The following is a 26,666-nucleotide window of genomic DNA, read 5'->3' as shown; positions in this document are numbered from 1 at the left end:
TATATTTCCCAAGTTGCTGGTTTCTAGGACTATGAAGATTTTAGAGGGCATAGTCGGCAGCCAGCCTAGCCTTGCAATGCCCAGCAGCGGCTGTGGAGGATGAGGTGTTCTCCACCAACTAACCAGCCCCCTAGCCCCGGCCCCTGACTAGATAAATAGTGTAATGTAGCTCAAACTGCAGGTTCAGGTTCAGTGGCCTGAGAGCTGGAGGTATGGAGACAGAACAGCGAGTCAGGACAATAGGAAAACCAGACATAAAGGCCTCTCCTGCCATAGCGTGTGCGTCACAGAGCACATAAAGGGAGAAGAGTCCTGCCCAGCCTGTGGTACCCAGAGATCTGAAACGGGAGGGGTCCTTGTCCTGTACCACATTCCACCTCCCGCACTGAGAACCAGCAGCTACCGCAGAAAGAAGGCACAGAGCATCAGGGACTCCCAAGGGTCCTCATGCCACTTGTCCCGCATAAGGAGACAAACGCTGTCAATTAGCCTAGCAAGACCTTAAGTCCAGAAGGCCAGGCTGGGGGGGGGGGGAGATAAAGTATAATCATATTATAGGAACTCTTGAAGACAAATCACAGACACAAATCCTCAGGTCAGGACTTCCGGAAAACACTCATGTAAAAAAAAAACAGGTTTCGGCTCTGAGTCATCGGCCGGCGATGAGGGTAGGAGAGCAGAAAGAAGCCCCTTAGGGGTGAGGGGTCTCAGCCCCAGCTCCAATAGAAAAGTCTTTTTCCAGCCACGGCCAAGGCTTTCAGAGTCGTTACACCTGGCTGATAATCTCTCCATTCTCGGGCAGAAAGACTTGCACGGGAACCCCGTCTGGTGACCTCCGGAGTACACACACTGGGGGCACCTGCCACAGGGGGACAGAGGCACAGATGAGCAAACCCGGTAGAAAAGTCAGCACTGAGAGCCACCCACACCATTCTTTCTGCTCAAAGGCATGGATCATCAATACTGAAGCGGGGTGGTCTGTTCCCGCCTGCCCCAGGAATGACGTTCCCAGGTTCCACCCCCCTCGAGGGCCTGTTTACCACTCCAGGTTCTTTGGGGTGTGACGGGCACCCTGACCTTCTTCCCCACCTTCCCTGGATTCATGTCTCATCATCGTCCCTGTCTGACAGGTTGGGATGGGCCAAGCCTAGACCAAAGACAGGTCCAAGCTCGCAGGAAGGGTAAGCATGTCAGCCTGGGACTGGGCCAGGGTGCTGCGCAGCAGCCAGCGATGGCAGCTGCGACAGCCCAGAGAACCTGGGGGCGGGGAGGATGGTGCAGCTGGGATCTCAAAGAAGCAGCCTGTTGGTGACTTCTAGAGCATGTCCCCTGCCTAGCCTTCTGAATCAGGAAGGGAGAATAAAGAAAGGATTCATGCCTGGAATCCTCTCTCTCAGAATGAAGAAATACAGCCCCAAGTCAGGGTGTTCTTAATCCTACATACTACCGATACAACCTAGGCCCTGGCGACAATATTATTACCTACCCAGCACTCTTGGGCATTGCTCTAATCACTTTAGCCTCATATCCACACGATGACAGTGCTCACTTACTACCACCATCTTTTAGATGGGGGAAAACAGAAGCCCGCAAGTTAAGCAACCCACAGGAGCATTGTAACCTGTAAGAGCCGGGGCTGGGGTTAGAACTTGGTACTCTAGCTGTTAACTATGAGACCTTCGCCCATTTTCCAGATTCTCCCTTTGCCCTGGGCCCTCGAGTCAGGAAATTCCAGGGGTTAATTTGGGTTGCACATTTGGTTATGAGGAAGTTTATCTGTTGTGTGGATCATCTGTGAAAGCCAGTGCGTATGTGTGTGTGTGTGGGGGGGGAATCTCCCCAGCTGTCTGTGTGTTTGATCTCTACTGGGGCACATTGGTATGTGCTCTCGCACTAGACACAACAGGTACAAGTAAGAGGCACCTCAGGGGGTTCGGAAGCCAAGAGGAAATTCATTCTCATTCTCTCTCTCTCTCTCTCTCTCTCTCTCTCTCTCTCTCTCTCTCTCTCTCTCTCCCTCTGTGTGTGTGTGTGTGTGTGTGTGTGTGTCTGGGCCTAATATTCCTAGGTGAGCATTTCTAGGCCAGTAGCCTGCTGATCTAATGCCTCCACCCCCCCACCCCCCCCACCCCCGGGAAGCTATACCTGTGTCCTGGGTCCCGGGACCCGGCCGAAGCTCTCCCTCCCGGGAGGCAGGCTCCTAACACGGAAAGCTCCTTGGCGGTCCAGTGAGTGGGGGCGGCTGCTCCGGAGACGTGCCCGCTCGTGCCACCACTTGAGCTCCTCGGAGACGGCTGCCTTGCTGAGTGCCCTGCCCGCAGGGCTGTCCTTGAGCGAGGGAGTGCGCACGATGCGGCTGTGCGAGGGCACCAGCCGCTGGTAGCGCAGGGGCGCACCCTCCTCGTCGTAGGCTGCTCGGCACAGCTCCCACTCGCCGGGTGGCAGGTGGCCCTCGGCCACCATCACATAGCGCCCCGTTGGGAAGTATCCAGCGGGCAGCAGAAGTTTAGGGTAGTGAGTGGCCAGCTCTCTGCCACAGGCTGGGCCCCAGGCGCCACGATGGCGAGGTGGCTCCGGAGGACAGAGGGGACGCAGAAAGGAGATGTCTGGGCTGCTGCTCCCCGGCGAGGTGGGGTGGGAGATGCTGGAGACATCAGAGCCGCTGTCTTCAGAGCAAGAGCGGTAGGCAGGGTGTGGCAGCGGGGGCTTGCTGGGTGTGAAGCAGGAGTCCGGCACGGTCACCGTGTAATGGGTGGGACGGCGGCGCGGAAAGGCGCTGCGACCGCGGCCCTCCGCGCCCGTTCGGAAGGAGTCCACTCTGAAGAAGAAAGCCGGAGCATTGCGTTGGGGACGAGTCACACTGGAGTGATGAGTTACGAATTTGGAGGCCAGTGCTCCATCCCAAAGCCAGCACTCTGGTCAGACCTCCCCAGGCTTGTAACGCATTCCCTCCCTTCACGCTCTACTGCGCCTGCTCCATTCCTTCTAGCCTTTTCTGCATCAGGACAAACTGATTCCCACAAGTGCTGTCCTGAACCACAAAATCCGGGTCGCGAGTCCCTCGCATAAACCAGGTGAACACTACCATCCTGTGGACCTTCGGTCTTTTTTGGGGGTTTTGTAATTCCTAATACAGTGTAAATGCCATACTCTGACGGACAGGGAATGTGGCTCAGAGGGAAGAATACTTGCTTAGCGTGCATGAAATACTAGGTTCAATCCCCAGGCCTGCAAAAAGAATTTGTACACGTCCTATACATCTGTGATTTTCAAAGGTATTTTGGTTTCTGAGCGATTCAGGTCACAGATTCACAGACTGGAAGGGCCAACATTCTGTGATATACTTGTCACATTTTTCAGCCAGCTAGGGCACACTGTGGTAGTGTTTCATTCAGACCCTGTTTGGTTAGACGTAGTCGAGCATTTAGCTTAATAAATGTGGAAAGTGGGCTGGAGAGATGGCTCAGAGGTTGAGAGCACTGACTGCTCTTCCAGAGGTCCCGATTTCAATTCCCAGCAACCACACGGTGGCTCACAACCATCTACAAAGAGGTCTGGTGCCATATTCTGACATGAAGGCAGAACACTATATACAGAATAAATTAAATCTTTTTTTAAAATGTGAAAAGCTTTCATGTGTTCCAAAGGGCAGATACATGCAGTACAGGATCACAGAGGGCTAAAACCTAACTCCTCCTCTGTTTACATACTGGGTATGGGGCTTGGTTGCCTTTTAAAAATCTTGTGCAAAGACATTGTTTATAATGTTTATAAATTGGTGATAGGTACCTCACTTACTGAAACTATTACCAGGTAGTGGGGGCTTGAAAAAAAAATGTACAGTTGACTTTCATTATTTGCCAATTTTCTACTTGCTAAAATTGATCTGCTAATTCTGAAGTCAATATGCATAGCGTCTTTTTTTGTGATGGTTAATCTTATCAACCTGACAGGGTCTAGAATCACCTACAAGACAAACCTCTGGATACATCTGTGAGGGAGTTTCTTCTATACTGGGTTAGTTGAAATGAGAAGGTGGCACCTGTCCGTGGGCTAGAGTCCTGGGCCGAATTAAAAGGACTGAGAGTTGCTGAGCATCTCTCACATTCCTTTAATGCAGCACTGGTAAGCATCACTTGTGGGGCCATTTTAAATATAAAGAAGTCAGGCGTGGCGCCTTCCAGCACTCGGGAGCCAGAAGCAGGAGGATCTCTAAATTCAAGGCCAACCTGGTCTACAAAGCGAGTTCCAGGGCAGCCAGGTTTGTTACACAGAGAAACCCTGTCTTGAAAATCCAAAAGAATGAAAGGAAGGAAGGCAGGGAGGGAGGAAGGGAGGGAGGAAGGGAGGGAGGGAGGAAGAGAGGGAGGGAGGGAGGGAGGAAGAGAGGGAGGGAGGGGGGAGGGAGGGACAGAGTGAGCTGGGAACTGGCGTTCATCTCTCTCTGCCTCCTGATGGCAGATACGCTGTGATGGCCACTGGCCTTCCTGCCTCCCCTACACAACTACACAATGGGCAGCATCTCAAACTGTGACCCAACGTGAGACCTCCTTCCTTGAGCTGCTTTTTTGTCAAGCGTTTTGTCCCAGCATTGGAGGAGAAAAGTAACTAACACGTATCCCTGGGCGTTTGGTGCGGAAAAGAATTCGGGTTTGCTTCTAGCGCCCATCTCCAGGAGAGGCTGGCTGTGGTGCGGTAGCACAGAGGCACAGCAGCAAGGAGGCTGAGGCAGGTGAACTCCAGGCCAGGCTAGACAAGCAGCCATAACAAAATAGCTGGGACATTTCGAAAGCTTCTCCGCCACTCGTGAAGCCCCAGGCCCCTTCCCCAGCTCTGCCCACGCTGAAACAGAGCTAAATTGACGTCCGTGTGCTGTTATCTTATTCCATCCTTTGGACCCGGGGAGGGGGAATTGACATTTTTTGTTTGCTTCTTTTGAGGGTCTCTCACTGTAGTCCTGGCTGTCCCGGAACTCGCTCTGTAGACCGTGCTGGCCTGGAACTCACAGAGCTCCTCCGGCCTCTGCCTCCTAAGTGATGGGCGGCACCACATCTGGCCTCTTGATATTTAAAATGGCCCCGCAAGTGAGGCAAGACGGCTAGGCTAACTTCATCCAGGGTAAGTTGCAGTGTCATTTGGCATGAGTTCAGCATTAATGAAGCCACAGGCATATTGAGAGTGCCCTTAAATATAAACCATCCTTCAACAGAAACTCATGTTCAACAAGGAGACATATGTATGTATATATCTCAGTTAATGAGCAACACCATCACCAGAACTTGTATTCCCCTAAGGGACAGTAGTTCTCAGTCTATCTAACACTGGGACCTTTAAACACAATTCCCCATGCTGTGGTGACCCTTCCCCCCAACCATAAAACTACTTCCATTGGTACTTGAGAACTGTAATTTCGCTCCTGTTATGAACTGCAATGTAAATATGTGTTTTCAGATGGCCTTAGGAGTCCATTAGGGGTGGTGACCCACAGGTTGAAAACCACTGCTGTAGGAGAGCGTGTGTTTACAGCCGTGTTGTATGTAGACCACAACTACCGTGAATAACGAGAACCAACTGGAAAAGAGAAGCAGGCATGGTCAGTGACCAATAACAAACCAGAATCTGCCAGCGCGAGAAAACAGGGCAAGGTTGGAAAAGCTGCGTCAAGGAAAGCAGCTTCCTTTGTGGATGAAGTGCTCTGGGCTCTGTTGAGGAGCAGCAGCCTCTACCCCTCCAGACAGGCACCCCAGACAGGGATGCAAAGGAACACCAGGGCGCCTGAGCCGTACCCACACAGCTTGGGATGGAAATGGGCGCCTTCTTACCTCAGGGACTGCGACTGGCCCCTTCTGCCCTGCATCTCAGGGGTAGCCGGAGCACTGGTGCGGCCCTGCCGCTGGCTAGGAACATTCCGGATGGGGACGGCGTGGTAGGAGGTGGCAGGATCCAGCAGCCACAGGCTAGAGGCGCTGGGCTGATCCTGAGGCGTGGTGGCCGGGCTGCTGTAAAGGGATGAGAGATGAGTCAGTGACATCAATATCTTTATTTGGAATGGCGGTTCTCAACCTTCCTAATGCCTAGACCCTTTAATACAGTTCCTCATGCTGTGGGCCCCCCTACAACCATGAAATTATTTCCTTTGCAACTTTATAACTGTGATTTTGCTACTGTTATGAACTGTGACTTAAATATCTGTGTTTTCTGATGGTCTTAGGCAACCCCCCCCTCCGTGAAAGGGTCATTCACCACCCAAGGGTGGGGACCCACAGGTTGAGAACCATTGGTTTAAAGGCTCAAGAGGTGGGTGGCCCCAGTAGAAATGGTGTACAGAGTCAGCACTCCAAAGGCTCGCGCCTCTGGCACCACACAAATAAGGAGAGTGACCACCTGCACATTTCCCCATCCCCAGCTGGGGCCAGCCCCGCACTTTGTGAGCCTGACCTGGACTCGCTACTGAGTTCAGAAGACTTCCTGGGCTTCTCATAGGGGTGGTCCAGGCTGGTCTCCTTCCACGGACTGTTTTGGATAGGGGCGCGTTCCAGGCCGCCAGACTCAGGCCCTGTTGGCTGTAGGCCCTCAAGGCTCTGGGGTGGGAGAGGCCGCGAAGGTGGTGCCTGTGGCGCCGCCGCCGGGGACTCTGGGGGAGGTTTTGGTGCTTTGGAATCTTCTGCAGGGGTAGAAAAGGCAGAGGCTGGGGAAAACCGGCTCAGCAAGAACCTCCACAGTCCCGCCTAGCTCTCTCCCCTCAATGTCTTGACCTACTGCTCCAGGCCAGAGCCCCAATCCCAGATAAGAGAAGCTGTTTTCTTCTGTGGGGGGGGGGCTCCTCCCTCCCCCTCCCTCCCTCCCCCTCCCTCCCTCCCCCTCCCTCCCTCCCCCTCCCTCCCAGCCCCCTTTAAATTTTACACCTGCTTCCTTGCTGACTCACTCTTCCCCACTTTCTAGCTTTTGCTCCTGTCTGAAGGTAGCTGGCTTCTTGTTCCTGCGTCACCTAGGTGCCCTGTTTCCTTATTGGCCTGGGCACACCCTGGGTGTGTCCACTTTGACCCTCCATACTCTCAGTCATCCTAAACAAGGTTTGTACTTCCTCTCCATGCTACCGTCTCTTCGACCGACCACGGCAATGGTTTTGAGTGGACCATTCATTGGCTCTAACTGGCTCTGGAACACAGCCTTAGGGAAGCTGAGACGCCACGGTTAAAGAGCCAGGCTAGCGATTGAAAGGGGAGCCCAGCACATCCCCCACCCTCAACGGGCCACGGGCCTGGACACACAGGAACTGACATCACACCCAAGACAGACCCTGGGCTGGGACCCCTGCCTTCATCAGCGCCCTAACCCTTGCAGTCCCACTGGGAGTCCTTTCTAGCGAACCCTGCAAATCCCCACGGGATTGTGTCCCCAAACTGCCCATCTCACCTTCCTCCAGGAGTAGCCCATCAGACAGGGAGCTGTCATCAGAGGCACTGAGCTCTGGGGAGGAAGACAAGTGAGACAATGAGCCCAGAGTTAAGCAGAACAATCCCTCTGCCAGGACAGCAGCTCAGTTCCCCCGGGGAATACCCACGACCCGATAAAACATGTATCCGGAACTCATTACTTAGAGGTTAAAAACAAAGGTTCACAGTCAGAGGCTGGGGACAGGGAAGGTGATTTTAACCCTGCTCTGTCCTGAACCACGCAACCTTGAGTAAGCCATCTCAAGGCTCTGGACCATGGACTTCCCCTTGGCCAACAAGAGCAGGACTTCCTAGTAATAATCAGGGAAAAACCGAGAGCCATTTTAGAAGGCTCTGGGATGAAGAGCACTTTGCCAGGCATCTACAATCTTCAAACATCGCAAATGTAACGCCACACCAGAGTCTCAAACGTAAGAATTCCTGCAGTTGGGGTAGGGGGCGCTGTGGGGACTACGAGACCAACTTCCGTCAGGGTGCGGCCAGCTGGCCCTAAGAGTGGTCTGTTAGTGTTGTGCAAGCCGCCTGGGGGAAACGGCGCATGGTGGACCCATGTGGAACAAGAGCACGTGTCACTCAGGAAACTGGAGGGGACCTTACTTTCTCTCCTGTCCCTGAGCCAGGTGCAGTGCCCTGGGCTTTGTGGCTAACCCCGAGTGACCCAGACAGAACCAAGAAATCATTTCCAACTGTTCCAGAATGAAGACGAGGAAACATTAACGATGGCCAATATTTCTACTGTGCCAGTACTTTCCTGACTATGCTGCAAACACGAATTCATGTAAAATCCACAGCAACTAAGATAGACACTATCAGCTCCAGGTAACTGAGGAAACCAGTCTTGGCCCAGTAAGGAGGTTTGGGCCAAAAAGGCTGCAAACGAAGTGTACACACCTGGCCAGTCTGACTAGAGCCTGTGCTCTAAGTAAGCCACGCCCCTTGATGAGCTTTCCTGTCAGTCAGCACAGAAAGTTCTACAGAGTTCTACGAAGAGTTAGTTTTGATAAGGGACTATACAATCCACAAAGTCTAAAATAGTTGCTACCCAGATGATTATGGGGGAAATTGCCAACCTCTGATCCGTAACTAAAACCAAACATCAACTTTACTATAGCAATTCTTACCGTCTGCGGCTACGCGGCTAGGCTGCCGAGTAGCCAGCCAAGGCTTTACATGGCTAAGAGCTGACCTTTGCTTTGGGGCTCGGTGAAGAGACATCCTCCTCCTCTTGTTGAATTCTGGTCCTCTGTCTTGTGTCTTTAACAAAACACTTTGAGAACAAAGTGTTTTAAGTTTTGCAACTGTCAAGTTGAAGAAGTTACCCAAGTGCCACTCTCCTACCCACTGCACTAGGGCAATGTGGGTTCGAATCGTAGGCTTGGGGCAGGATGCATCATTCCCCATCACCTCTAAGTCCTCATGTAAACAAGGCGGTCAGCTTTGTGGGCCCAAAGGTAGAATGCTATGAGAAGCCTGGAGACATATTGGTTTTGCTGGGAGGATAAGCTCCAGACATAAGTGGTCCCTGAGATGCTCACTATCTCCGCCCGGTCCCAACTAGGTCCTGGTTCACCTATCTACCGTGGCTGTCCCCCAACAGACACGGCAGAATACCCCAGGCAGAGCCGTAACTAGGAAACCATACTTACAAAGCTACACAGCACAGCATTTTTACCATTGTGGGTCCCCATAGATGGGGCTGCTCAAGACGGACACCGCCAATCAACAAATGCAGACTGAGCGCCCATCACGTTAGCAGTTCAGGGGGTGGTTCTTTGGCTCCCTCCTAGTAAATCAGCTCAAACCCTGACCTCCCCTTGCCACCTGCAGAGAAGTGACTAATTACCCTCATCTGGCAAATTACTTTCTCAAATGAATAACGCTTGTGTGCAAAGGAGCAGGGTGGGTTTTCATTTTGATTTTTTTTTTTTTTTTTTTTTTTTTTTTTGGTTTGTTTGCTTGTTTTCCCTTTTTAGTTGAAAACACCCTCTAGCCTCAAACTAATTACTAATCTCTCTCTACTTCCTCCTTCCCAGGTGGGCACAAAACAGGAATGACTAGTTCAGAGCTCCCAAGTGAGGACACCAGAACCCAGAACCTCAGGCCCTTCTGGAGGGCAGGGTCTGTGCTGGAGCCAAGCAAGTCGCTCGCTGTGCCAGCTGGTTCCTCCGCACACCTGTCACACCTCTGTCTTCTCTGGGCGAAAGGCCCTGAGAACCCACAGCCCCTTGCCTCCTACACAGGGTTAAGCCAGAGCATGTCCTGGCGGGCTTCTCCACTTCCAGCAAGGAGTGTCATCAGCCTCACGGCAGCAGTAGTGACATTCCCCCCAAAGCCCCACTCGGAGCAGAAGCTCCTAGCGATGGCAGCAGGTATGGGCAAAGGAGCTCCCAAAGAGTGTGTGCTGGACAGGGACCAGAGGAGCTGAGGCCAGCCGGGACAGGACACAGCTCATCATTAATGGCTCCTTCAGGAAAGAGGCGCCCTTGGGGATCACGATGCCTCGGTCAGCAGCTCTTTCCCATACCCAGGGCCTGTGGGGAATGGAAGGCAGACAGAGGATGCCTTTTTCCTTAGAACCTTGGGGAGCGAGAGTGAGGTGTCCTACACTGGGGCCAGAGTCTGCGCATGAGGCCCTGGGTCAGTCCCAGGCTCTTATGGGTTTCCCGGTCAGCCATGCCACGGAAGGACACATTGTTCTTTGCCATCTGCTCCAGATTTCCAAGGGTGACCAAGGCTGGTCTGTTCACACGCTTCTTAGTCTGAACTAAGTCACAGGCTCTGAAAGCAACGCCTGCCTGAGGCATGGATCATGCGCACCAGGAAGGACCTGCAGGCTTCTCTTGTGTGTCCAGCCAGGGACAAAAACAGCTGGGCAAGAACCCAGCTGCTGTGCGCGGATGGGCGCATGGGCACGAGGGAGGCTATTGCTCCCGGGGCTGAGCCTGAAGCTCTGATTCAAGGCTACAATGAACATCAGCTGGTCCCTAGCACTACCTCCTTGAGACGAGGCCGGGGCCAGGGCAAGAGACTTCTGGGGGCAGGGCTGAGCGGGAGTACACGTCCTGACCTGACAAGCCAGATCTGGGTCAGGGCGAAGGAAAACAGTCCCACCTCGGGGCTCAAAAGCTCACCAGACTGGACACACTGAAGTCATTTGGCTGGCCCTGGCTCTGAGGTGCCTGCCCCACAGCCTCAGCTCTGGGTCAGGGCTCGGGCACTAAGCTACAAGCACAATCCGGCAAAGCAGAGATGCGAAAGCCAGCAACCCTGACTGTGACAGCTGCACGCACTGAAAGGCCTGTGAGGGCACAACTGGATTTCAGCCTCAACACCCACGAGTAGGCGGCCCGGAGCCCATCAGTGACCGGCTTACCCATAGCAGCAGCCAATCCCCGACTGGAGCTAGAAGCCAGAGCGTCACCGCAGAACCTTTGGTTCACTGCACTTTACCCTGAAGATAATACTCCAGGCTGGATAAACCCTTGGGTTAGGATCAAGCAGAGAAAACACCTCCTCTCTATAAAGTCTTATAAAAGTGGGGTACTACGCCGGAGATGCAGAAGGTGGAAATGGGATGGAGAAGATCTCCCAGGGTGCAGGTGCTTTGGTGGGATACATTGTGCCGACCCAGGAGGGAGTACCCCGATGGTACTAACGTGAACCATGAACACAGGCAATCAGCATGCGGCAAAGTACAGGGGGCGGAGCTTCGCGAGGCCTGCACCGCTCTGGCTCAGGACGTGGGCTCACCTCTGCCCATGCTGCTGGGGACAGTGACGGGAGGGGGCTCGCTCTTCCGCCGCCGATCGCCCAGGCAGCGCTCAAGCTCCCTCAGCTTGTTTTCCTCCTGCAGCGCTGCATGCTTCCGCTGCCTGCGCGCCTGTCTGCTGAGGTTCTCCTCCGCGCACAACCTGCGAGCCGCCTCGGTGATCTGAAGCTGCAGGGCCAGCTGGCGCTCGAGGCTGCTCAGGGGGTCCTGAGACGGGGGTTGGGAGTGAGGGCCAAGAAGAGTCAGTCCTTGGCGCTTGGGGAACGGAGGACTCCAAGGCGCTCTGACCCGGTGGCGTGGCGAGCTGGCAGCGGTGTCCGCGGACACACAGCAAAGGGAGGGCGCAAAGGTAGCCTGAGAGTCCCACCCCAGCTACCTGCCGTGCAGGGCTGGGAGAGGACTTAAGTGGGGCAATTTCCTCCCTCGACCCCAAAGAACCAAGCACATCAATGCATGAGAATCTCTCCGAGGGGAAGGCCACCTGCGGCCAGGGCCACCCACCTCCTTCCACCTAGGCTGAGAAAGAGCAGGCCTCATGCGACCCCAACCTCCCTGGCCGCTGCTTCTCTGTGGTGGTTAGTGGTATTCTTAATCCTCTGCCCGCTAGGGCCAAGCCCAGTGTTGTCCCTCGAGCTCCCAGCTCTCGAGCTGCTGACTGGACAGGCTTACTCAGAGCCATCTGGGCTACCCACGAGGACAAGCCCCGGATTAACACAGTCAGCGCCCACACTGGATGGTGGGCATTGGCCAGGGCACCCGGCTGCGTCCGGAGCTGGCTTCTGGGGATGAGGCGCAGTGACGATCACCCCTGGTACTCCTCACCTCTCTGTGCAGGGCCCACTCATCCAGCTTGTACGCTGCTCCAATCCTGCGCCGGACCTTGGGCGCTTTCTCGCCTGGCTTAAGGGGATACTCTGCAGGCAAAGTACCAGTCAGCTCCTGCGGGGAGGGGGGGGCAGAGTCAAGGCAGGACCCTCTCCGCTTGCCCAACCATTTAAAACTGGTCCTACGCTGCCTGGGCCTGTGGGATCAGCGGGATACTTGAGCTCCCGCGCACCTCACCCCCTCAAGCCACAGTTGTCTTCTTATTCCCGTCCCTGAAGCTCACACGCTGCTCCCTGCCTTTTGCCTTCCCGTTCCCTCTGGCCTCTTCCTCCTGAGGACTACCCTGACCCAAGGTACAATTATGAAGTGCACTTCCAGCTCGATGGCCCCTCTTCCACCCCTGGCCTCTTCTAGCACCTGGACCCCGGCCAGGTCTAATTTCCCTCTACCCAGTGTCCAGGTCAAACCCACACGAGGGAGACTCTAGGTCCAGACCTCAATCTGATTTCCGATCTCCTTAAAAATGTGGCTTTCCCCCTGGCCTAGATATCCCAAAAAATATAGCTCCAGGGCTCCTCGGGGTGAACCCCGAGTCTGTAGGGGCAGGGGCTCCAGGGGCCTCACCGCCTCCCTCAGGCAGAGTCTGCGCAGTTCCTCCAAGCAGGCCTCCAGCCTGGCTTCCAGGGACCTCTGCTGATTGCGCACAGCACTGGTCAGCTCCTTCATCGGTGAAACAGGGCTGTCTGGACCTGCGGGAAGACAATGGGCATTTGCTCAGAACCCTGAAGCAAGGCATCCCTGGGACACTGCTGGCCACCTCCGGGAGGGTACACACCCCTACAGCCTCATGCTTGCCCACAAATTACAGGCTAGTTGCTAAGGTCTGTGTCACGACCACAAAACATCATGTCTCCTGGCTGCCCAAAGGTTGGTAACATTATAGAGCAAAGGGAGAGAGCTGTCTGTCCTACCAGGTGACCTGTGTGGGGGAGGGACTCACGGTCAGAACTGTGTCTTCCCCCTCCTCTCTCTCCTGTCTCAAAGCCAGGCCAGACTAGACCCACGGGCTCAGGCTTAGAAGAGACACAGGACATTAACACACTAGCTAGATAAGATTTTCAGCTTCTCAGTAATCGCTGCAGCTAAAGTTGGACACAGCAGATCTCCACTCCAGATAGGACAGAAACGCCTGCCTGGTGCCTTCCAGCAAGGAAAACCGCGGTTCCTTGAGGTGCCAGAGACCTTCCAGTCCCCCCACTTCCCCAACAGAAGCCTCTCTCTCCCAACCCTTTGGGAGTCTTTCGCTTGACTGGCCTAGCCCAGGGCCTAGCGACTCAGTCTGGAGTCAGGGGCCAGGGCAGGGGAATTTCCTGGGCCACTCACCAGACTGCAGGATGATGCCACTGTCAGTATCACTGACCTCATCCTTACTCTCCATGATGAATTTCTGGGGGGAGGGGGCACAGAGGAAGAAGGGGCTGTGCTGGTCCCAGCCTGGCCCAGGACGTGTAGGCTGCCTGGAGCTTTCCCAGCTTTGAAGAGAAAATAACAACACAAGCATTCTATGAAGCCTGCTGCGGTTCAATGCTTAGGGTAGGGGAATGGAAGTGAGGATTGGGTTTCTGGAATGATCTGGGGTGAGAGATTTTCTGAGGGTACAGCCTCGCCCCCCCCACACACTAGGTCTGAACGGGTGGCTGGCTGTTCAAGAACAGGAAAAGGAACAGAGAGACGATGTAAAGGCGGAGGACGGGACAGGGTGGCAAAGGCAGGACATGACGAGATGTCTTCGTGAGGTATAGCCATCCTCACCCTGACAGCACAGGAGGCGTGAGGCATGGCCCGCTGTCTCACTGGCTAAAAGCATTGCAAGAAATGGCCGGGCAGTGAGCACAAAGCCAAGGCCGGTCTGGGGCCTGAGGACCAGGGGGCCTTGCTGCCTGGACCTGGTCATTCACTGGAAAGTCAAGGAAGCAACTCCATGACAGAGAATTGTCCTAAATCGAGAGCCACCAGTGTACCTAAGAGACTTCCCACGCAGGAGTTAATGGGCAGACTATATACCCCTCAGCTAGGAGGGAGGGGGTCTATTGGGCTGCTCTGTACCCCTCAGCTAGGAGGGAGGGGTCTATTGAGTTGCTCTTTAACCAACAGCTAGGAGGGTGTGGTCTTTGGATTTCTGGGAGCTGATGGAGGCAAGAGCAGACTGGAAGTTACGGAGGATGGAAAGGAAAACACCAGCTTCTCTGTCTCCCTATGCCCGCACGGCACTCTGGTGGTGTAGGTGCAGCCCAGCACACCACCCACCCAAACACCTGTGACCACCCCTTATCTCTCTCCCAAACCCACACCCTCAGTGGGATCCCAGCTGGCCAGGGCTGGCAGCTGTTGGCTAGAGCAGGGGAGGGGTGGGTGGGGCCCAGGCCACCAGCCACCTCCTCACTGAGTCAGCCCATTGAGCAAGAGTCCAAAAGTCCTTCAGAGTTTCTGTCTGGAACTTATCCTGCTGCCTCCACAGAGCACACAGGCTGCAGGGGTGTGGTGGGGAGGGGAAGGAAGGGGGGGCTTCGTCCCTGCAGAGCAGTGTGGTGCTCTTTGGGAGAGCTGGCTGCTAAGCAAAGCGCAGAGAGGAGGGGGCGCTACTGTCAGAACAGGCTCCCCAGGCCTGCTGTAAGGAGAACTATAATAGGCTGTGTCAACAGCACAGCTTATCGTTGATGCACGGAGATCAGCCATGGCTAAGACCAAAGCCTGGAAATCAACCTGTACTTTGCACCCTGGGATTTCAATCTCCCAAGCAAGTCTGGAGAATGAAGGCAAGAATAAAAGCAATAAAAGTCGATGTGCTACCTTTACAAACACACCAAAAGGACTGGCCAGGTACCGCCTGGGACTGCCCGGAAGTTAGGATGAGTGTCAGTTCATAATGGCCATCTGTCTCAAATCCTTACCCTTTCTAGCCCAGAGAAGCTGGCGGCTGGGCCTCCCCCCCCACCTCGGGGCATCCCCCCCCCCAGAAGAGGCCAAGCTCATCTTCATCTAGGAAGCAGGACCAAGACTAGCAGGGTTGGCAGCTGGCACCTGGAGCTTTGTGCTTTTGGACCGAGGGAGGGGGGTAAGTGGGAGGGGAAGCCATCAATTAATTAGTCACACTGGCTAATTAATTATTAACCACTAAGAAGGTGCTTTGAAAGGTTGAAACAACTCAAGCCCAGCCTCTCAGGGGGGCGCAGGCTGCTACACACAAGAGGGGCGGTCGTTGGAAGACTAAGGGATTTCTTAGGATGGCTTCTCCTTCAACTTTTCTCTCCTCAAGGCTCTGGCATTTACGGTGGGCCCAACAGGAGGCTACGGGCTCCCTTGCTGCTGCACGCAGGGCAAAGTGCACACACAGGTCCAGAGACCTGGAGTATGCGCTCAGTTGTGCAGCTTCCTGAGATAGCAGAGGAGGGTCTCTGGCCTCCAAAGAGCCAATTTTCCTCTCAAGGGCAATGAAAATCAGACATGCCTAAGGCTCCTCCCAGACCCCATGTCTGAATTAGGACCTTGTGGGCAATACCAGCCTGACAATGATGTCCACACCTTCCCCAGAATCCACAGGGGCAGCCCAGACCCAAGCCAGGAGAGCTGGGGTCTAGGTGTGGAAGGTCTGGCTGTAGATAAAGGCAGCTCAGGTAACAGCCCCACCCCCAGCTCAGGAGTCTGTCTGCCCCTGCTGGCCCTCCAGGCAGCCCAGAAGCAGCCCACCTGCTCAAAGCCATCCCAGACAAAGCCAGAGGGAGAAAGAAAGTCTCAGGAGGAGGGAGGAAACTCCAGCATACTTTCTCTCAGGGAGGCCACTGGGGATCCTCAGCATCACAAATGGACCCCCAAAGCCAGGCCCTCTCCGTCCCAGCTCATCTCTGTTAGAAATTAGGCCTCTCACAGAGACCCTCCTCAGTCCCCTGTTACCCTAGAGCCCAGACATAACCTCACGGGTAGGGGAATGATAGCCGCCTCTGGCCAGGGGCTCCTTCCCTTTCCTGGTCTGCACACAGCTCAAACACAGACTGGCCTCACCCCCACACACACACACACACACACACACACACACACACACACACACACACACAGAGCCCATTCTCACCTGCCCCAGAGCTCAGTCTAGATCAGGGGTTTGGGGTGTCTCTCACGCCACCTCGGGGTCTCCCAGGTCACAGGCAGGCCACCTAGAGCTCTTGCTTCCAGCAAGTTCTGCACGCTGATGGCCGCCCCCTGGCTCTCCCTCTCGTCAGGTCCCGCCTGCCTGCTGTCCCTCCCAGGCTGCCGGGCCAGGGGAACCAGGTTACTTGTTACGACTTGAGTCAGAGGGGAGGAGCAGGTGAGCAAGTCCTTCCCTGAACTAATCCGGCTGCTGGCAGTTGCCGGCAGGCAGCTCCTAGGCCTCTGCACTTCCGGGCCGAGGGGAGCAGGGGAAAGGGGCTCCCCATGAAAGGGAACCAAAAGGTGACAGTCATGTTTCCATAGCCACAAGGAACCCTAATACAGTGTGCTGAGCTATGAGATGCTTCAGAGTCCTTCTGTCCATCTCCTTCCCTTCTACCTCACTTTCTCTTTCTAGAAATTCAGGAATGTTAAGCCCCCCCCCAAAAAAGAGTAAAAAATTTGCTGTCCTTAGGAAGCATCATCCATAAATCTACACACACACACACACACACACACTGGATCACTGCTCTCCCTGTACACAGGTGACTGAAGCGTCGGTTTTCCAAGATTAGGATTTAAAAGCCTCAGGCTGAGCTGCGGGTTGTGTGGCAGGCACTTGTAGCAACTTGCAGGCCCCAACTGCCTGTGATCTGAGGCAGGGGGATCACATGAGCCTGTAGACTCAGGGCTAGCCTGGGCAACAAAGCAAGGCACTGTATTTAAGAAGAAGAAGGAAGAGGAGGAGGAGGCGACAGCTGTGAATGAGTACGTGTAAGGTTTTGGTAGAGTACAAGTCAGAGGTCCCCCATTTAAAAACCAGCACCTAAAAAGGAAATGAAACCAAGTGGACAACAAAATCAGGAGGGATTGCTATTACAGAGACTCTAGGGTGCTGGAGATGGAGGGCCAAGCTGGCTCCTTTTCATTACAGCACCATCAGGAGCATCGCATTCCCATCTTGTAATCGGCGTCCACCCCCAGCAATGCTCTGCAGGACCCTGAGCTGAACAGTCTAGTCACTCCTCAGGAGAGCTACAGTGACTTCCAACCCTTAGCCCGCTCTCCAAACGCAAGGCACTTGTTCCCTGCAAAAAGGCAGCTTCCTCTGACCCACAAGCACATGAAAACTTGCTTAGAATACAAGAGCTGGGGCTGACCGTTGCCTCTTCCCAGAGGCTAAAGATTGATTCACTGCAGACAGGTCTGCATCTCTCTCGAGCCTCTGCCTCTTCCCACCTCTGGGACTCAGGTCCTAAGTTGCTTCCTTATTCTCAACCTCTCAGGTGCCGGTCTTCACAACCCCATTCCTTCTATATACAAACCCCCTCGAATATCTTCACATTCCTGTACACACCCTCTTTCCAAACAATGCTAGCTCAGGAGTCCTGCAGGCTGACCACCTCCTCCTCTCCCTAAGCAGAGGCCGAGGGGCCCTCACAGGGGACAGACCCTCCCCACTGTGGGGAGCATGCTCTCTGAACCTCCCAAAGAACCCACAAGCCTTCCCACCCCACCCCCAATCCTCCACAACACTGCTGCCCCTTCCCATCCCCCAACAGCTTTACAAGCTCGCTCTCCCAGTGTCTTTCAGGGGTTGACTCTGGGCTTGAGCTGTCTTGACCTGACCCATCCACCACCACCACCCAGCTACAATTAGGGAGAGTGGTAGAGTTTCTGGAATCAGCTCAGCTCAGTTTTGTTTTTTGTTTTGTGTTTTTTTGTTTGTTTTAATGTATAAAATAAAGAGACCAGTTATGTAGCCCAATTCTGCTGAAGTGCGTGCAGTTCTGAAACCACTTTAAAACGCCACAACTTGTACACTTCATCGTTAACATTAAACAGGACACACAGCACACGGGTCGTTTCAAGCAACCCATGAATGAAGCTATTTACATGTAACCGGTGGGATAGGAAACCGACCTCACGGGAGAGCCACAGGTACTGATGCTGCCCCTACAGCCTGAGGTGTAAGGTTTGGACCCAATTAAGAACTGTGGCCTCAGGTAACACCATCTGAATTCAAGGACAAAAATCAAAATTGGGCTAAGGCCTGTACACACACACCAGGATATAAATTCCCTAAACAGTCTTCCAGGAAAAGCCTCCAGGCCTTCACTAATGATTCTCACTGCTTGAAACAAGCTTTTCAAGAACGGACTTGAGCAGAAGAAGCCAGGACACTGAAACACAAACTCAAACCCCCTCAAGCAGAACATAAGCCCCCCCCAAACCCCCACGCCTCCCAGAAATATGTATCCTGCAAAGAGGCAAGCCCAGCAACCAACCAGCATTTTGCTTACTCTTCAGTCCCACTATTCAGGGAGAACCAACCGTCTTCACCAACAGCTCTCAGCCTCCTTGCAGGTAGCTGTGCCAGTGGAGCTTTTTAGGAGCTCCTTCCTTCCTTCCTTCCTTCCTTCCTTCCTTCCTTCCTTCCTTCCTTCCTTCCTTTTTCAGAAACCCCCTGCAGTAGTAAGACTCCTATTGGAAACGGGTAGCAGGCCCCTGCTCAGTAATGGACCTACAGACCAACCTGCGTGCATTGACCCTTAATGTGTAAATACTCCCAATCCACACTCAGCATTCGCCAGGCTTGGAATGGGAGGGGGCAACACCAAGGGAATAATAGGTGGGCACTCCAGAGGTGGCTTGGAACTTGGAACTCAGCGCCCGACTCTAGGAACCCTGCGGGAGCTTGTGATCCCGAGTTCCAGAGCAGCAAGAGAGACCACCGACTGGCGAGGAAGTGAGGTTTCCTGGCGTAGCACTAGAAGGCAGCTCTCCCCGGGCCCTCCTCTTCCAAACTCTCCCACAGACCTGAAACCAACCGTACTCCACTCCCCCTCCTCCCTCTCCCCCCCCCCCGACCCTCCACCCCCGCCGCCCCGAAGTTCCTTCTTCAGATTCCTGTGATTGATATGCTAGGAGTCAAAGTTTTTAAAACGACACCTTCATCCCAACCATCTATCTCCACGTCCCCAACAGCGCCCAGTAAAGTACAGGCATCTGCATTCCCACAACTTTACTTAATGAATTAACAAATCAATGGCCAGCCTTGGGAGCTCACAGCCGGGAAAGGACTCTGGGCGAGAGGGATGGAAGACCATCCCCCCTCATTACTATTTTCTCTTTTCTTTCTCCTCCCTGGACACTGGGAAAGGTGTTCACCCCAACTAAGCCCGGAGGGGGGAAGAGAACTCGGGCTGGCCGGAGATGCACCCTGAAATCAAACCTCTAGGCTCTCCGTAAAAAGCCCCTTTGTCCTGTCCCCCCCCCCCGCCCCAGCCCCTCCCCCACGGCGCCCTCCCCTTGCAGGCCGGCCTGGGACTTGGTCTCCTTTTGTTTGCCTGCTTTCTGGCTTCCCGGAACCTGGCCAGGAGATCCACCGGCATGGGGGAGAGGGTCGAAGGAGAAAGGCTGAGCCGTTGGAAACAGCTTTGGGGTGGGAATTCTGGAATTCTCGATCTCTGGGTCAAATTACCCCAGTCCCCTGCAAGACCCACTCCACTGGGGATGAAGACCGGGGTTCAGGGGCTCGATCTCCCCCAGTTCCCCCGCGTCCCGTTCACTGAGTTTCCGCCTTACCTGTCCCAGCGAGCTCCGGCGCCCCGCGCCTGCCCCGGCGCCCCCCGCGCCCTCCGCGCAGCTTCAGGACCAGTTGGTCCCGCCCATCTTCCCTCTCCCCGTGGATCTCCCGGGCCTCCCCTCCCCGGAGGTATTTCATTTAACTTCGGCATTTGCAGCATCCCAAATGTTAAAGATCCCAAGACATCTGTCCCCTGGGGCATACCAAAGGCCCAGCGGAAGGAGGGGAAGATGCTAGAAGGGACTCGAGATTCTGATCCCAGGACTCGGGGCGGGGCGTCACGATGGGATGGGACAGTGCCAGCCCGAGTGTGCGTCCTGCGGGGGCAACAGCGAGGGGTGACGCTGCCCCCTGCCTCCCGCGTTCGGGCGGCCGCGTGGCGGGACACCCCTGGCTGGGGCCGCTTTCCGAAATCCGGGCGGGACGAGGCTTGACTAGAGGTCTTAGGGCCGCCTTTCATCCCCTCGCTCTGGCCCGGCTGGGGGCAGTTTTCATTCCAGAGACCCCGGCGTGGAGGAATGAAAAGAGACAGCGTGCCCTTCCCCCTCCCCCTCCCCGCCGATCCCTGCTTGAGGCCCCGACGGCGGCTCATCGAACCGGGGTCGCCTCTTTAGGGGTGGCGGGCAGAACGCGCCCGCTGCAAGGCACACACCCCTGGGCAGCGCCTCCTGCTGCTAGCTGCGAGCCCGCCAAATCATCCTTTCATTCACTCGAGGCTTGCGCTTTCCTCTCTTCGTAGGTTTTGTTTACATCTGTGCAGCCCTTTGCCGGGACCGAGTAGGGTGGTTGTTTAAGTTCAGACTCCAGCACGCAGAGGGTTGTTCAGACTAGATCAAGCAACTGTGATTCTGACGAACAAGAGTAGAGAAGGCCAACGCAGGCCGAGGGTCCCCAAAGCCTGCTCAGAGGAGTGTGCTAAGGGAGGCGTTGACAGGCAGGCTGTTACAAGAAATATTGGGCAGAGGAACACAGCTGGTCCTAGGAGCCCTAGGCAATTTAGGATAAGGGTCAGGGAAGAGGAGTGAGGATGCATGCGACAGGCAGGGACCCATCCTGGAGCAGAGCAGTTCTGAGCGGTTTGTCTAGAAAGCTCACCCAAAGCCATAGTGGATTATCTGTAGTCAGATCTATGTTCATCGTTTAGAACCCGCGCTTTTTCTTAATGAGTAGATGCCATTTCCCCCTAATGAATGCGTGAGCTAAGCTGACTGAAGAAAATCCAAGAGAAACCACAAGTCAGGGTACTGCAGGGAAACCCAACTAGGAAAGGGTGGGGCGGGTAGTGTGGCTGTCGTGAGGATGTGAACGCTGACAAGTGCCGAACCCACAGGGCGTGGCTACCACGATGGACTTCACCCTCAAACTGTGAGCCAACAAACCCTTAAGTAGCTTTTCGCATTAACAAGAAAAGCAACCACCGTGCAGCTACTCCCAGAAGAGGGTGTTTTATGAAACACAGATCTATGACCACAGCCCTGGCGCCGGATGTGCTCACCGATCCCTTTTCCCTGGATGAGAAGTAGACTCTTCTAAAGGTTCCAACTCTGGGCTTATTTAGAAAACGCCAGCGCAGAGATGGAAGTCTTTGAGGGTCACGGAAGTGATGAGGTAGATAGACTGAGAATGGGAAGGAAAATGCTGTGTGTCCTAGGTACATCACGGCATCTCCTGCTTTGATCGATTCTGATACCCAGTGTGTCTAGGAAGCAGGATCCTTCGGTCCACAAGAGACCTCACTGCCTAGGGCAGTGAGGATGAGGGTCTCTGACGTGCCAGCCTTCCCTAAGCCTTTAGATTCTGCTTAAGAAAATGGATATTTTTCCCCTGCCTATGTACTGTAGTTTGGAAAACCCCCCAAAGTTCATGTGTTGCAAAGCTAGTATCCCAGTTTATAAGTTGATGGCTTTGGAGCTGGAGTCTTGGGTAGTAATCCTGATTAAATCAGGATTAGGACATTAAGGCAGAGTTTAGGTGTGGTGATCGCTGGTTTTGAAGGCTGAAGAGTCCTAGATAGCCTGACTGCTCTGTCTCACAGTGTGATGCCCTTATCACACCAGAACAAAAGCAGAAGGCCCTTGCCAGACATCAGCACTGTGCCCAGCCTCTAGAAATAACCCTGATTTTTAAGGTGTTTTTGTTGTTGTTGTTGATGCTGTTGTTTGTATTGTTTTGTTTTTTACATGGTCTCATAATATAGCCCTGGCTGGCATAGAATTTACTATGTAGACAGTCTGACTCTCAATTTACAGAGATCTGTCTCTGCCTCCCAAGGGATTAAAGTCGTGCATCACCATACCCCAAAGAACAGGGTTATTTTGTTTGTTTGTTTTTGTTTTTTGTTTAGTTGGTTGGGGTTTTGGTTGTTGTTGTTGTGTTTTTGGTTTTTGGTTTTGTTTTTCGAGACAGGGTTTCCCTGTATTGTTTTGGAGCCTGTGCTGGAACTCGCTCTGTAGACCAGGCTGGCCTCGAACTCACAGAGATCAGCCTGCCTCTGCCTCCCAAGTGCTGGGATTGAAGGCATGCTCCACCAACACCTGAAGGACTGTTTTTTGTTTTGTTTTGTTTTTAATAATTACTCAGTCTCAGATATTTGGGTATAGCAGCCAAAAATAGCCTAAGACGGTTATGTTAGTTGCTCTTCTCAATACGGGGGGCAAAAACACCTGGCAGATGAAATTTATGGAAAGGAGGGTATCCTTGGGCTCACAGTCTGATTACAGTCTATTGTAGTAGGAAAGGCATGGCGGCAGGATATTTCACCCACAGTGATGAAGCCTGCACTAGCCGATACTCAGCTCCCCTTTTCCACCCTCGTGGATGGCATGGTGCCATCCACACTTCTGGTAAGGCTCCCCACCACTGTTAGCCTAATACAGAAATCTGCGGGGGTGGGGGAGGTCTGTTTCCATGGCGACCTTAACCTCATCATTGACAACTGGGATTACCCCTCACTGTGGTCTACCTTGCCAGCCTGAGCTTCTAGGGCAGCAGTTGCTGTGGCTACAACTATTTGCATTTGGCAGATGAGGAACCAGAAGCACCCAAATAAGTGGATTTAGAGTGTGAAGGCGCCTCTGTGGCCACAGCTCTCTTTGAGCAACTGTAGATGCCAAAGGGACTGAATGGTTAAAGAGCAAAGTATGTCAGGTGTAAGAATTCCTGTCCTCAAACATCGTGCCATTTTGTTTAAGGTCCGGAAACTTATTCTTAGCTTTGGTTTGAATCTGGGAAGGGAGATGAGATAAACCCAAAAGAGGGTCGGGGCACAGCACGACGAATTGTAAAATGCAGGTTGTTGGGCTGGAGAGATGACTCAGAACTTAAGGGCACCGGCTGCTCTTCCAGAGGACCCGGGTTCAATTCCCAGCACCCACAAGACAGCTCAGACCTTTCTGTAACTCCAGTTTCAGGAGACCTGACACCTTCACACAGACATGCTTGCAGGCAAAACATGAACAAACGCACAAGAAATAAAAACAAATAAATGATAACTGGTCAATGGTGGTGTGCACACCCTTAATGCTGCAGTTGGGATGCAGAGACAGGGGATCTCTGTGAATTCGAGGCCAGCCTGGTCTACTAAGCAAGTTCTAGGACAGGCTCCAGAGAGATACAGAGAAACCCTATCTTGAAAGAAAAAATAAAAAAGAAGAAAGGAAATACAGGTTGTGTTAAAGGGTTGTCACTACAAATGTCATCACAAGAAAAGCATCCGTGTTAAAAATAAAATCTGGAAATACAATGTTTTTTGTTAAAAAAATGCTGGACATATTTAATAATTTTGCTAAAAACTCAGGCAGTTGCTGGGTGTTTGTTGGTGGCGCATGCCTTTAGTCCCAGCAGTTTGGAGACAGAGGCAGGCAGATCCCTGAGTTCCAGGCCATCCTGGCCTGCAGAACAAGTTCCAGGACACAGAGAAATCCTGTCTCAAAAACCAAACAAACAAAATAACCCTCACGCGGTTGGATAAATGTATATCCCTTAGACCGTGTCCCTCGCAGCAGAGGCCTCGGGAGACTGGGCTGGACCCTTGAGCATGCGCAAAAGTTGCAAAAAGCCTGGGCTGGAGAAGCATGAATTGCGGCAGCCGAAACCCAAGCCTCGAGCAGCTGGAGGCTGATGGGAGCTATAAATCGGGAGAGCCAGCAAAACTCAGTTCATTTTATCTTCCTTCCGAGTTGGCCGAAGAGGCAAAGGCCCTCTTCTAGCAGATGCACGTTCTAGAAGACCAGAAACGCACTGCTTGTCCACAGGGAAGAAGCAAATAGAACAAGATCTCACAGCCCTCTGAAAGCTGCTTAGGAGCTGGACACGTTGTCTATGCCCCAAGTATGGGGAAAAGAAGGCCATAGTTATCCACCCGGACACTGTCCTATCAATGTCTTTGCAAGCAGCTTTCTGGAAACCCCAGAATGACTGGGCCAAGGCCTGCTTCCTCTCCTGACCGCAAGCTGGGGCAGGTGCCCGCAGTTACTGCCTGGAGAACTCTGCAACTATGTCTAGAACTCTTGATGTCCAGGCTGGGCTCCCGGAGGGTGGGTAGCTCCCTGAACTGCACAGGACCGACTTAGGGGGGGCCCAGTCAGGGGCTTCCCTCGGCTGCCATAGGAAAGTGAACGGAACCTGGACCCAGGATAGAGTCTAGAGAGCACAGAAGACAAGACAGGCCAAGCCATGGAGTCATACCCCAGACTTGCACGACACAGGCCACTCCCCCAGGACACACCAGCACTCGCTGGTCATCTGTTCTGCTCTAGGTTTTAGATTTTTCAGACTTCTCTCCAGAGCTCTTTCTTCTTGTTCATGTCCTTCATCTTTTTCTGTTCTCCCTCCCTCTCCAGCCCTAGTGTCCCTGCCCTCCGTGCTTCTGGAGGCCACAGACAGCTCTCCTCAGGGCCCCGTGTGGATCGCTGATCACTAATATGCTCCCTTCTGTCCCTCCTTAAGCCCATTTGCCCATGTGAGACCGTTACAGGGTAATTGCCACTAGTCCTGGTCACAACTGGTGTGGATTGGAGTTCTTCTGTGCGGTAGGGAGAGAGGGCTGAGAGGCTCCCTCCGCCTGGGACGCTTCCTCTCTAACTATGGCCATGCTTGGATCACTTCTCTTTCGATGAAGCCCAAGCTCCCACCTAACTTCCAGCCCCTTGAGGACCACCTGCCACCAAGCCCTACGCTCTTACCATTTCTGGAGCGTAAGGAAGATCGGAAATTTTAAGGTATGAGTGGATTGTGGGTTTTTTGGTTTTGTTTTTGGTGTTTTTTGTTGTTGTCGTGTTTTCTCTTTTAAGATAAATTTAAGTACAGCGATGGAGAGAGATGTTAGTCTGGGGCTGTTGGGGCTGCATCCAAGACAGAACACCCACACCTCAAGGATGCTCGGCTCTGAAAAACCTTCCTGGTTGCTCGGGAAAGCCTTGCTTGAAGTCAGTGCGGTGAGACAGAATTCTTCTCCAGGCCAGGGGCAAACCTAGAGCCTTAGGTCCTACCAGGGACTGCAGCCTGCAACCCTGGTCCTTGGCAGGTGTGTGTGTGTGTGTGTGTGTGTGTGTGTGTGTGTGTGTGTGTGAGAGAGAGAGAGAGAGAGAGAGAGAGAGAGAGAGAGAGAGAGAGAGAGGTCCTTATGCTCACCATGGGCTGGCTTTATTGCTTTCAAGAAACTGAAAGTAACACAGTCTGTTTATGCCCTGAGGGTTTTTTATGATGCCCTGAGGGTTTGTATGATGCCTCGTGAATAGGGATGACGTTCCCTCTAAAGATGTAGATAACAGCCTGGTGGGGCCAAGAGTATGATAGCTTGATAGCAGAGAAACCAGACCGGACCGGACAGAGAGAGCACCTGGCTGCAGACTTTCCCTAGGAGGCAACTCCGTGGCACTTGCTTACCTTCCCATCAAAAGCTCCCAGTTTGAGGATTTAGCTCTTGTCACCTCCCCCTGAGCATTTGGTTCCCTGCTACTGAGCTTTAGTGAGACTATTGGTCTGATCCCTGGGCCAGTGTGGGAGCTCAGCCCAGACAGTAGCCTTCCTGATAGCTTTTCTTATTTAATATCATGAAAACAATTGAACTCAAAAGATCTTAAATGGCAGAGTCCTCCTAAGGTAGTGCCTTACCCGCTTAGGGCTGTCATCTTTTGACCTTTTATGATGTTAAGTGGCTCAGGTGGGTAATTCAGGAGACACATTAGAAGTGTGTACTTGGGGCTGGGAGTAGATATACCTCAGTGGCAGAGAACCTGCCTACCCTGCAGGAGGCTACCGGGTGTTGGTAGCGCATGCCTTTAATCCCAGCACTCGGGAGGCAGAGGCAGGCAGATCTCTGTGAGTTCGAGACCAGCCTGGTCTACAGCGAGAATTCCAGGACAGGATACAAAGCTACACAGAGAAACCCTGTCTCCAAACACCTCACCACCACCACCACCAAAAAGATGTTTTCTTACATTTTTAGTCTTAAAAAGTTTTTTTTTTCCTTTTTCCTCACTTCTAATGCTCACAGAAACAATGCTTAGATGTCTGTGTGGTTGTATTTTTGAAGATCCAGTGCCCATCCTTGACTTCCTGTGGCTTAGTGACTAGCTGTGGATTCCATCGGTGTTGCGGCTGGGTCCATCAGAGATAAATTAATACCTCACATCTTGGGCTGCTCCTAAGATGTCTTAAGCATGATAAGAAGAGAGGAAGGAGAGCTTCACTGAGGTTGGATGGTAGCTGTGTATTTAGTGGAAGAGAGCCGTGTGTGACTTCCTCCTCCCTTGATCTCGGATCCCAACCGGTGCCTGTCCCCAGTCCTCCGTGAGTTCACTTAGGTCAAACCATTGTGTCTGTTTGCTCATAGCCACACGTA

At 53.4% G+C, this 26,666-nt stretch overlaps 1 protein-coding gene across 1 annotated transcript; it reads right to left on the bottom strand.

Annotated features, from left to right (window-relative positions):
* Window positions 1-708: 708 nt before the first annotated feature.
* On the bottom strand, window positions 709-20,310 carry Inava (innate immunity activator). The gene is made up of 10 exons (XM_051183209.1): window positions 19,822-20,310; window positions 13,435-13,583; window positions 12,676-12,800; window positions 12,049-12,165; window positions 11,208-11,433; window positions 7,417-7,470; window positions 6,439-6,664; window positions 5,823-5,999; window positions 2,146-2,818; window positions 709-859 (listed from the first exon to the last, which is right to left on the bottom strand). Exons 1-10 carry the CDS (start codon window positions 20,280-20,282, stop codon window positions 767-769), a joined length of 2,301 nt encoding a protein of 766 aa, XP_051039166.1. The 5' UTR covers window positions 20,283-20,310; the 3' UTR covers window positions 709-766.
* Between the last annotated feature and the right edge of the window lie 6,356 nt (window positions 20,311-26,666).

This window comes from Phodopus roborovskii, unplaced genomic scaffold, assembly GCF_943737965.1.
Source record: "Phodopus roborovskii unplaced genomic scaffold, PHOROB, whole genome shotgun sequence".
NCBI classification, from domain to species: Eukaryota; Metazoa; Chordata; class Mammalia; order Rodentia; family Cricetidae; genus Phodopus; species Phodopus roborovskii.
The sequence above is the reverse complement of the archived record's forward strand: the minus strand, read 5'-3'. Positions and strand labels throughout refer to the sequence as shown.